Source organism: Gallus gallus, chromosome 4 (genome assembly GCF_016699485.2).
Source record: "Gallus gallus isolate bGalGal1 chromosome 4, bGalGal1.mat.broiler.GRCg7b, whole genome shotgun sequence".
Classification (NCBI taxonomy): Eukaryota; Metazoa; Chordata; class Aves; order Galliformes; family Phasianidae; genus Gallus; species Gallus gallus.
In genome coordinates, this window is record NC_052535.1 from 79,011,394 (window position 1) to 79,023,647 (window position 12,254).

Here is a 12,254-nt window from a genome sequence, read left to right on the forward strand (position 1 = left end):
CCTATGGACGAATACAGGCCCTCCCTTTCTCCTAACACCACGCCGACACTTCGGACCGGCCACCAGCGACCCTCCCCGCCCTCACAGGAAGCAGCCATCCCAACCCACCCCTTCAGCCACCTCCCTCCGCCCGGCCCGCCCGCCTCCCGCCGGTACCGCCCCCCAGCGGCAGAGCCGCCCCCGGGGCGCTGAGTGGCAGCGGCGCTGGCCGCTCGCGAGGCGCCGCGGGAAGGGGCTGAGGCTGGGGGAGGGCCGGGCCTCCCCTAAGGGCGGCGGGCGGCCGCTACGGCCCCACACGGCGCCCAGCGGCTGCGGAGAAACTTTGAGTTGGGTGGTGGCGCCGGTGACTTCGCCTCGGTGAGCGACCGGAGCTGCCGCCTCCCTCCCGGTCTCTGCGGCCTTCCGGGGTGGTGGTGGTGCTCCTGCCGCCCGGGCGCCCTCCGGCCTCTCGGGGAGCGCCCCGGCCCGGCCGCATTGGGTGTGAGGCGGCTCCTCCTGCAGCTCTGCTCCCGAACTTTGAGAGGAAGAACTGAAATCAGAGTTAAGGGTTAGCGTCTGGGCGCAGAGGAACTTGAGAGTGCCCTTCGTAGGAGGGGCTGTTGAGACAGCAGTGTTTTGCTAAGTGCCTGTGCCTGAGGTAAGTCTCTCCCAGTTCACCTCACGTGTAGGACGGCGGCCTTCGTCGCCCTGTGCCCCTTTGTGTGGTGGGGCACCCTTTGCTAGGCAGACGTGTGGCGCAGCTGATGGTGCTCCGGAGGTCAAGCTGAAAACGAGTTGCAAAAGTAACTTTTGTGATTGTACAGTGGATAAAAATACTCTCACTGGTCTGTTGGAAAGTATTTTAATCTCTGTGCTTTCCTAGGGTTTGTTTGAAGGGTGGTTGAGTGGGACTGCGTTGGTTTATTTATAGCTTGACACAGGGATGCAATACAGAAATGCATTTTATTTCTTTCAGTAAAGTATTTTTTTATATAAGCTTCCTTTTGGCAAGCAGGTTGTCTGAACTGCAGAGGATATTTTGCTGTGTTCATGCTTTTGGTGCTTTCAGCATCCTGTTGTGATTTGGTGCTCTTTAAGTGGAGGTGAAGCTGTTGGCTGTGTTAGGGATTGTAACCCTGAGTTTGGCTACATTGCTTCCACCTCTGAGAGAAAAAGCACCTTTAGGTCAATGAACCGAGCAGCTGTTTTAAAGGTATAGTTGGTAAGCAAACACCTACAGTGTTTGTCATGAATTACTTCATTTCAGGGGACTTTCTTTCAAGCAAACAGTTATTCCTTGTCATGCTGCGGTAGCATGAATGTGTGCCTTCCAACTTCCTGTCTGGTATGAGATAAGCATTCAGTAAGCACTGAGCAAGTTTACTGATTTAAGGAAATCTTTTCTACAGAGTGGAGGTCATCATTTCAGAGAGGGTTTGCACTGGGAGTTAAAAGACCTTCACTCCTTGCCTGAGTGTTTTCTGTTTAAATCCTATTTCATAAAATCATTGACTAACTAAGTGGGAAATAAAGTAAGCTTATTTTGGGTTCTGTATATTTCAGTTCCAGCTGTCCCCAAAGAGTGTCTTTCGTGGTGTTCCTCTTTGTGTTTCCAGTTTCAGAGTTCTCCTTTGCTTTCTCTTTTGTATTCTTAACTCTTTTTCCTTCCCTGCTATCTAACTTGATTGGTGGTTGTGCACCAGGCCCGTGGGATAAAGTCAGTTTTTCTATTGTTTTAAAGAGGACGATATTGTTCCATAAAAGATTTAAGAGCTAATCTATTTCTTGCATCTGCAAAATTAGACTCAAATAGTTGTCTGTATATAGTATTTACAGGATTTAATTGTGAACTTAATTTGTCTACACTTGAAAATTAATTCTTATTTAGCTAATGGATAAAGGCAGTAGCTATTGTATAATGCTATATGTGGTCAGTCAATAATCAACAATAACTGTTGATGCTTAGAATTATTCAAGGATGTATTTGTACATCCTGAAGTTGCTAGCAATGTTCTTTCCCTTTTCAAGACTTCTTGTAACTATACATACAGATTCAGGTTTTAAACTTTACTTTGTTTTTATGTAGCGATTCTGCTACTTGACAGTTAATCCCTCTTCTCTTCTTTTGCAGCAAAAATGAACTCAAATTCTGATCCTCCATCAAATCCCTCTCAACCGCAACTGCATCCTGGAAGGTCCCAGCTGAACGCTGCTGCTGTGGATCGTAGTGAGAGCAGTCATAAATCTGGACCCTCAGGAGATGCTGCAACTCTTTCTTCTTCAGTTCCAGGCTACTCCCAAAGCAGGGAGAAAGCTGAAAAAAACGGTGAGTATGAAAGCAATTTTTCTGCAAAATTGAGTTATTTTAAATCCTGAGAGATCGATATGTGTATGCACTTTAAGTTCTTGCTCTGAAGAGACACTGCCAAGTAATAATAATAAAAAAAAAAAAGCCTCTAATTTCTTAACCTATTGTTTTGGAAGAGTCTTTTTTCTTTGCTGCTTGTTTTGTGTGTATTTTTGAGCTTTTCCATCTACTTTTTCCTTATGTACGTAGAGCAGCAGGGAAGAAGTTTCTATGAAAAATTGGCAGGAAGAATTAAATGTAATTCAGCAGAATATTAAGGCTTCAATTTAATTTCTTTAACTGGCTAGGCTACATGCTGACTGCAGCTCTAATATGAATTGTAATGTGGATGAATCTACTAGAGTAACGTAGATTAAGGGACTAATGTATGAAATCAGTGACAGAAGTGAAGTTAATATTAGCTGTCAGATAAGAAGTCTTAAGAATAGTGATACATCTTGAAAGGCAGAATACCTTCCTCTTGCTGAAGATAGGAAGAAAAACATAAGGCTCTTGTGTTCAGCTGGTGAATTCAGTTTTAAATTCATTTTGTAATCTAATACTTCTGCAAGAAACTTTGTATTCCAGGCATGGTTACTGTTCTTTAACTTTCTTTAAAATTGACCTTTCAATATTGAAACCGCTTACGAGCATACTGATATATACAACACTAAACTGAAGATAATAAGGCTATCCAAGAGTTGAAAAATTAAGTGTGCGAATTTGACATGCATCAGATGCAGGTAAGTTCACTACAAGATTCAGGCCAATATCACTGGCTGTGTTAATACATATTTTTGTATGTAATTCAGAACTGACTACTGGAACCTTCAGCATTCTTTAGTACTGAAGAGCACATTCTAGGCAGAAGTAGTGAACTTTTTTTGAGTGCCTGAATTTTTAATATGCTTCAGGGTATCACTGCCATCTTTGTCATCTAGCCCACCTGTAAAATAACTCAGATGCTAGAGACCAGAGACTTTTGACATTAATTATGTGATTCTTAATACAGGATTAGGACTTCCAGATACTGATGTGTTTCTCCATTTCAGTTGTGGGTCACTTCTGATGATATTCCCATGAATAGCCCGGCATAACTGTCACTGCCTTTTACATCCTCCTCTTAATATATTCAAGTATTTAATGCTGCAAAAATGAGTTACTGTTGTTATATCATGCCTGAGACTCTAATAACCAAGATTTTAGTTGATTTAGATAGCAAATGTGTTCAATAAGATCATATTTCTCTGTACAGTTTTTTCTATGGTTATTTTGGACTTGTAAAATTTAACATAATACTAACATGTTCTAGATCTAAAAACTCTCTTAAAATTCTCCACTTCTTCTCTTTTCTCTTCTACCCACAGCAGCATTGGTCATTGACACTTAAAAACAGGGATTTTAATAGATGATAGTTTTCTATTTTTAATAGAAAGAGAAATTCACAGAAGTTCACACATTTATATATATCCTTATTGAAAGGTAAATAGAAAAAAAAATCTTATCTCAAATCCTAAATTGGCACTTCAGCAGTTTTTGCAGTATTCAAACCAACAGAAGGTATTCCTCAGAATCACTGGAGCCTTTACCAATAAATAACATTCTAGCTTTCCAGTTGCTCATAGACATAAAATGAATGAAGAATTCAGTCTCTTAGCTGGCCAGGGAGGTGGTGGAGTCACTGACCCTGGAGGTGTTCAAGAAACCTTTGGACATTGTGTTGAGGGACATGGTTTAGTGAGAACCATTGGTGATGGGTGGATGGTTGGACTGGGTGATTTTGTGGGTCTTTTCCAACCTTGGTGTTTCTATGATCAGTTCCTTTGAATAGTTGTTTTAGATTGGTTCTTAAACAGCTCTGGTTTTAGCAGTGGTTTACTGTTTATTAATACTTTTACAGTACTAAGAATCATACTACCTAACATTGTGACTTAATCAGCACTTAATCACTGGCCAACTTAACATGTTGATTCAATGAAATTTACTACAGTCAAATACAGTGACTTAAAAAGGTTTGAGAATGACAAGGTTCACTTGAAAGTTGCATGCAGGGTATCAAAGGGGAGGCTTCTAAACTCATACCTCCTGGTGGATTACTTGCCTGCCCTTTTGTTAGTTCTCAGTGGACAGCAGGATCTGTCCCCTAAAGGGCTGCTCTTCAGTGTTGAGCTCAGAAATCTGCCCCATGTGGTATCTCAGCTTAGAGGGAGATGAAGGATCACAGCTAGCTGTGGTCCTTGAGACTCAAGGAGCTCTTGACTTAGAACCCTTATTTCTAGAGCCTCAAGATAAAAGACTTGGGTCAGAAAACTTTCTGTTCTGGCCAAAGTTGAGGTAAAGCAACCTTGGAACTTTCTCCAAACCTTCCAGTACATCCTAGATTGTGCAATTCTGGTATCTATCAGATCAGATGGCATCCTAGGCTGTATTAGGAGGAGTGTTGCTAGCAGGTCAAGAGGAGATGATCTCTTCCCTCTGCTGAGTGCTGGTGAGGTCAGTTGAGGAGTTTTTTCCTTGGAGATATTCAAAAGCCACCTGGATGAGGTCCTAGGTGCCCTATTTTAGGTGGCCCTGCTTCAACAGGGGGATTGCATAAGATGATCTCCGTAGGTCTCTTCCAGCTTAAACTGTTGCATTATTCTTGGAATATTCTTGCCAAAATATCTGCATGTCAGATATATGCTTTTTCTTCCTGTTTCTGTATGGTGCGTTTAAATGTATAGTGCTGATAGGAACAAAGTAATTTGTTTCCTGGAAACACCTATCTACTACTCCTGCAGCATTATCTGTATCTTGCAGCATAATCCAGCAAAGGAATGAATGCCCTGGCTCTAATTCAGTAAAGCATTTAAGCATAGGCACTTCATTTGGATCAAAATCCTATACCTATGGTGTTTCCTTGGCAGTCTTTAGTTCATCATAGGCTAATATCATTAGGTACTGTTCTAGTCATTCCTTATATAATCCATCTCATAGCAGTGGGTAGAAGTCAAATGCAGTTGCAAATGCATTGTGTAAATCAAACCTCAATTTCATGGGCGGGGGAGGGGAATACTCAACTGATGAGCTTCAGATGATTTGTAGATATTGGTGGATATTTGTTTTAATGGAGTTTTTCCAATTCCTATCCAAACCTGTTGTTTTCTATATTAAATTACTATCTATCTAAGTTGTTGAGGTTTTCCTTGTGTGAAGTATGTTAGGAATGGCATGCGTGTCAATATATTGTTGTTGTTTTGTTTTAACAATGTTGCTACTCTGTCATGAATGTTCCTGGACAGGAAGTTTATTAGTGAGCAAAACGTATGCACTGCTAATTAGGGCTTTCAAAACTTCAAAACCATTGAGTCATCGGTATTCATGTAAGGAAATCACAGAACAGTTGCCAGCTGCTTAAAGAAGTTCTGTCATTACCTTAGTAGACTATGTCAGGAGGAGTGTGGTATGGAGGAGGGAGGGGGGAACCAGTGGCTGCTTGCTAATGAAATCTGATGAAGTTTAATGAAGTAAACTAAGACTCAAATCTCAAAGACACAGTTATTCCTCCTAGGTGCTCAATTTCTGTCCATTTGTTTTGTACTCCATAAGAATAATTTTCCAAGTAGGCTTAAAAACAAAATCCTTGCTGGTGGAATCATTTCCCATGTTTGTACATAGAACACATAATTGAGAGAAACTTCTCATAATATGATAATGATGGGATACTTGCCTGGAATATCTGCATTCCATTAATTAGTTCAAGTCAGCTGTGGTGGTGACTTGGACTGACTCTCCCCCCAGGTAAATGCTTGTTGTGCTGTAGGTTATCTGGAGGTGTTTCCCTTTCAAGCATACAAAATATCTTCCTTTAAAATGATATTGAACTGCCTGCTTGTCAACAGTAGAAGGGAAGGCAAGAGAGGACATAGTAGGATAACAGAGAAATAGTGGAAGCAGTGTGGTGGTGACAATTTCTTGTATGCAGACGAAAGGGATTTTACTTTGGGAGGAGGGTGTTTTGTTTACATCATTCATGTACATTTGCTAGCCAGTACAGTTGGAAAAAAGGAATCAGGATTTCAAAGGTGTGTTTGGGAAATTGTGAGAGCACTGTGGAACTGAGTTGCAGTGCTTCAAGAAGCATCTCTGGTTCCCTGACTTAAGTGTTGTTCACGTTTTTGTTATTAAGAACATGCCCCAATTTCTTCCTCTAAAATTGAGAACATACGGGGAAAGTATTTGTACTGAGAGCTTTGTGGACATAAATCAGTGTCATATGTCTGGATGTGTGGATTTCTGCTCTGTGGAAGGTTATGAGGTTTTCTTGTACCTCTTGGAAGAGGTTTCTTTTATAAATTGCGTGATTTAGAATTTATAAACAGTACCAAAAAATCTTCAAAACAGTTTACAATACACTGTAACAGTGTGCAGCAGTGGGTCTCCCACGCATTGCTAAATGAAAGTTAACAAAGAGGGAACCTTGCTAATTTACAAATACCTTCCACATGTTAGTTTATTCTACTTAAGGTTATAAGAAACCTTTGCTTCAGACCTCTATTTTATCAGGAAATGAAGACAGAAGTCATATTTTGCATTTTGTGCAATTGCACATTGTGGGGCAATGCAAAATGTTTGTGCAAAGCTTGAAGAAAACTCAGGAAATTATTTGATTGCTAGAAGTGGAGGTTTATGCCCTGAGCTATTAATTACTTATCGATAAACTGACAAATAAATTGTTAGTCTTTTAGACTTCACCTGTAATTACTGGGGCTTCTGGAAAGCTCCTTTGCCAGGCATTACTGTGGGAGAGAAAGGATTCTATACAAAAAGAAGTTAATGACTCTACTTTCAGGTAAAATTTGGGATGTAGTCCCAAAGTCTATTTAAGTATATGATAAGGGATAGAAAGGAGCAGTAGAAGAGGAAGAGCTACATTCTCATACTGTGTCATGAAATGAGAGTATTTCTGTAAATCATTTGGTGCTGAGGACCCAAGGTTCATATTGTACCCATCTTGTATGCTTTATTTATACTAAATTCAGCTTGTCTAAATTACAGCTAGTAGTTGGAAATATGATCTTTCCATTAAGTTTTCTCCAAAAGGAATCCAGTATGTGTGTTCTGCTGTGCAAACAAAGTGCATTAAATGGGAAGAGCTGAGAAGCTCATGCCTCATCTGAACCAAGTGCCTTAGAAAAAATTCATCTGCAGCAAGAGCTTCTGGAGGCTGACTAACCTTTGTAGGTATTTTGTAGTGTTTTGAGATGAAAACAGTTGGGCATACCTGGTATCTGTACATTCATCTTCAAATAGAACTGCAAAAAAAAGCATAAGAGAGATTTCATAGAATCATAGAATGGCCTGGGTTGAAAAGGACCGCAATGATCATCGAGTTTCAACCCCCTGCTATGTGCAGGGTCGCCAACCACCAGACCAGGCTGCCCAGAGCCACATCCAGCCTGGCCTTGAATGCCTCCAGGGATGGGGCATCCACAACCTCCTTGGGCAACCTGTTCCAGTGCATCACCACCCTGTGTGGAAAAACTTCCTCCTATCTAACCTAAGCCTCCCCTGTCTCAGTTTAAGACCATTCCCCCTTGTCCTGTCATATCCACTCTCGTAAACAGCTGTTAACTTGAAATTTGTGCTGGTAGAGGGGCCTCTTGCAACAGTGGAAGGCCTACCTCAGTGCGGAAGTTAGAAGGTGAAGCTGGATAAAGTAAGCTGGAAATAAAAAACCAGTCCTCTGCAAACTCAGTGAACTATTAGCAGTACTTAGTAAGCAAGGAATAGGCACTGCTGACTTGCCAAATATTGGAGGTGTTTTTGAAGTGCTGCTATTTTGACTATAAGTTAATGAACTGATAGTGCCTGTGTTGAAGGACTTCCACAGTGGAATTTCTGAAATGTAGTATTATGATAACTTTGGGTTTTCACTCACACAACCATGGGGACTGTGCAAGGCTTATGTTTGAGTCTTTCTCACGTTGCTTTTCTGCAGGTTGATTTTTCTTATTTTTGTTTTTGTGGAGAAGATTAGCAATGTTTTAATCTTAACTGAGAAATGACAGAACTTACTTTTAACTCCACTTTTGGAACCTCTTTGATTAAATTTTATTGATAAGTTGGGATAAATCTGAGACTGCATAGGAAAAAAGCAGCAAAGCTGTCTTATTAGTGGTAAAATCATTTTAAATTACTTTAAGTGATCAGTGTACAATAATAGCTACTCTAGAAAGAAACACCTTTTAAGAACAGTTTTCCCTCCACTTTTAAAATTTATACTCTATAATATCATCACTCTTAGTCTTCCACCTACATGCTTTTTGTCACTTCTCTCCTGACAATTTACCTTCATTTTGTGGGGGTGCAGAAGTTGTTCCCTTTTCAATTTGATGCTATTTGATGACTTGCAACTGTGGTGTGACTAAGACTATTATCATATCTACAAACGCAGTGCTGCTCCCAGAGAAAGCAGGGCTGAGTCCTAGACTTCTCAAAAAAAAAAGTTATTCTCCTCACTCTCATCCCTGTTATTACCTATAAAAATAGAATGCCTCACAATGCATGCTAATACAAACACGTTTAGTTGTTCCTGGGACAAGCAGGACTGTCTTAAGATACCACTATGGAATCAAAAGCGTGTTTTTAAAAAAAAAAAAAGTGCTAGAGGTTTCTGAATGGATGAAAGGATTGAACACTTACAGGTGGGCAAGTAATGGTCTGAAGAATTAAAACAGCTAAAACAGCAGTGTTTTTGTTTTTACAGAATTTCCCCCTCTGCAGCCAGGCCCTCTGTCATTCTATTCTGTACAAACAGCTTGTGTTTATGAGATGGTGCTTAATGCCTGTGCTTGGGTGGAACATCAGTCTTTTCTAGAAAACTTTAGTGCTATGTAGGAACTGTGTGCAGTGCTGCTCAACTTCTGGAGCTTGTGCTAAATGAGTAGGAGGATTTCTCTGGAGATTCCAACTGGCTCCTCTCAACACTGAAATCTCAACAGTACAATCCGATGACAAAAGCTATTAGCACATTTTGTTACAAGATGTACAGATCAACTTTTTTCTAAGAGCACGTTTATAACAGACAAATCTACCTGCAGATGAATAGTTTAAATTCCTCATTCCTGAAAGGTGCTTTATTAATTTTAACTTTTTGCACTTTAGAGCTATGTCTACAGAGCATCTTCTAGCAATAAAAATATTTTCTTTGTCATTAATGTGTATGCCTGTGTTCTTACATCTGAGTTTTGAGAAAGCTTGTTTCATAGTGAAAATAAAATCTGCAATAAAGAGCTGTGGACTGTTCCCTGAAAATGTGGGATTTGTCGCATCCGGATAAATTTATCAGTTTTGTGCTTCTACAAAGAGCTTTCCTACAGAAAGTGCCAGTAATGATATTGGAATGATTTCCACTTCCTTTGGAAGTACATTAATAGAAGAGAACTCTGAAAGAAATACAGTCCAGTGAGATTTTGCACAAAATATATTCTTCTGTACTGTTTTGGAGGTCTCTTAAGCTTTCTTTTTCCTAGAGAGCATTTACTACTTGAACAAATGATGCCCTTGTTATCTACTGTGGGTCCATGCATTCTTGTTGCTTATTTCCTGTATAATGCTGTAAGATCTTCAACTTTCAACACTGTTAAATTTTCTTTATACTAGCAAATGGACTACTGCAGAAAATCTTAAGGAATGATACGCTGAAGCTGGTATATTTAATATCACAGGACATGTGAACACAGAGCAGATTTGTTCAGTGTTCTAACATAAGTTAACTGCTTCACTGTGGTGTCACTGTTATTTCTGATGCTTCAGTCATACATTTTTTTTTTCTTTCACGGTAGCCCAAAAGGACCAGATGTTTACAATATGGCCCTATCATAGCCTTGAACTCTGTAGCAAGGCCTTCACTGCCTTTGCTTCTTTTTCTAACTGTAACTATAACAAAGATAAATGCATGTTGGAGGACTAGAGAACAAAACTGATAGAAGCTTAGGAGCAGGAAAATGAGTTTTCTTAAAACAGTAGTTCAGAAATCTTGTTCTGCTGGTCATTGCTGAAAGGTGCCAACAATTCAAAGCAGTCCGCAAATACAGAATTTTTGAGTAAAGTGTGATAGGTAGGGTAGAGTTCAGCAGTAAACAGGTTTTTCATACAAGAAACCTATCGAAGTACAAGTATGGTAGTTTTCTTTGTAGTTCAGACTCTACTTTCAGATGCTATTACAATAAGATTTTCTTGCAAAAGAATCTCAGAGCAGTGAAATGATGCCTACCTCAAGCTTCACTGGAGTTCAGTACAGTGTGGTACTGATCAGTTCAGACATCAGTATGCTTCATGGTATACAGAGAACTTGCCCAAGCGTGGGAGAAGGTCTGATAAAGATCTGATAAAATATGTTACTGATGTGTTTGAGATATTCATGAGCCCCCTTTTCCTTCTCAGAATGATCTTCCTTGTCTTTTCATCCTAGAGATTTTCTGGCTCAGAAGTGAGAGTTCTTTATTTTGGTGTTTGTATGTTAATTTAGTTCTAGCATTAGTTTGTCCATTTGTTTGTTGCTTCTTAAATTCATGCAAATATTTGACATTGACTCAATACTCTCAGCCTATTGACTGGTAGTTGATGCCCTTTGTTTTTTGGATTTGTTAAGACAAGGAGTAGTCACTCTTCTCTTCTCCATTTTGCAAGTGTTCCCATGACTTATCATTATTCTTCTGAGTTCATTCTCCAGCTTAAGAAGCCCTGATAACAATGTTTTACTGACTCTGGGCTGTTGCTTTATAAAATAGTTTGTTAACAATTCCAAGGTTTCGCTCTGCTAATAGTTCACAGCTTATCATTGTGTATACAGTGATAGGATGACTTCCTCTTATTTTGTGTTTACTACATTTCATCTGCACTCCTAACACTTAATCAGGCAAGATCCTTCTGCAGTTTATTTGCAGTGATAGGTCGTGTTTGGGTTTTGTGGGGGTTTTTTTTTTTGCTTATTTTTGTTTTTTTTTTCTCTGGGTAACGCAGAATTATCAGCAGACTGACATCTCTGTATTTGCCTTTTTTTTTCATGTCACATATGCACTAAATAATAGAAGTCCTATTATTTCACGGGGAGTGTGTGAGCTACATATTCCCACTTCTAGTTTTTTTTGTTTTGTTTTGAAATCTATTATTTATCCACATAACAGCTTTCTTCCTAATTTCATTAGAAAAGTTCTGTGAGAAGCCTTACACACCAATTTTGGAGAGAGATAGGAGCTGGATTTCTGTCCTCCTACCTTTTGACTCCTTCAGGGTTGTCTAATGTCATGACTTCTTATTTGCTGACTTTTATGTGGTACCTACCTTGCAACCTTTAGGCTTACTTTTTTTCCCTTTTACATATTTGCTGCATATGGATGACAGGCATACTGGTCTCTGCTATCATGGATCTCTCTGATACCTTGCTTGCCACTTCCCATCTCTATGTTTTAAGTGGGAGGTTACATGCTGCAGCATGTAGTTCAATGGATTTATTGTTAGAGCACTTGGATAAACAAATAGGAAATCATGCTTTAAAATACAGTTTAAAGAAATGGTAACTTTTAAAAATAGATTTGAGTTTCCTGCATTGGAGCCTCTCAGCACTATCTTCTGTTAGGATTGGCAGGGAAACATATCTTTTAATTCATCTCTCTTACTGTGACCATCTCTTTAATAAAGTATTTTGTTGCCCATGAATTGTCTTCAGTCTGCCTACTGGGCTGGCAGCAACCTGAGTGCTTGAAAAAGGTAAAGAAAGCAGTAACAAAATATGCATTGAGTTATTCTCTCAAATGTCTTTTTGTCTATCATGGTATGTCTTAAATTCATTGTTTTTTGTAGTTCTCTTTATTAAGAGAGATTAATGACCTCAGCTTTACAGTGATGCATTCTTATTTCTAAAAACTTGTCTTCTCATTTTTCC

At 39.6% G+C, this 12,254-nt stretch overlaps 1 protein-coding gene across 2 annotated transcripts in view; it reads left to right on the forward strand.

Annotated features, from left to right (window-relative positions):
* The first annotated feature begins 265 nt into the window (after positions 1 to 265).
* The window catches only part of WFS1 (wolframin ER transmembrane glycoprotein), a 33,009-nt gene continuing 21,020 nt past the window's right edge, over positions 266 to 12,254 (forward strand). The window contains exons 1-2 of one of the 2 annotated variants that reach the window (XM_420803.8): positions 266 to 637; positions 2,111 to 2,305. In XM_420803.8, coding sequence (XP_420803.3) covers positions 2,116 to 2,305 — 190 coding nt within the window. In that variant the 5' untranslated portion in view covers positions 266 to 637; positions 2,111 to 2,115. The remainder of the gene's footprint in view (positions 638 to 2,110; positions 2,306 to 12,254) is intronic. The other variant, XM_015285822.4, reaches the window with a different exon arrangement.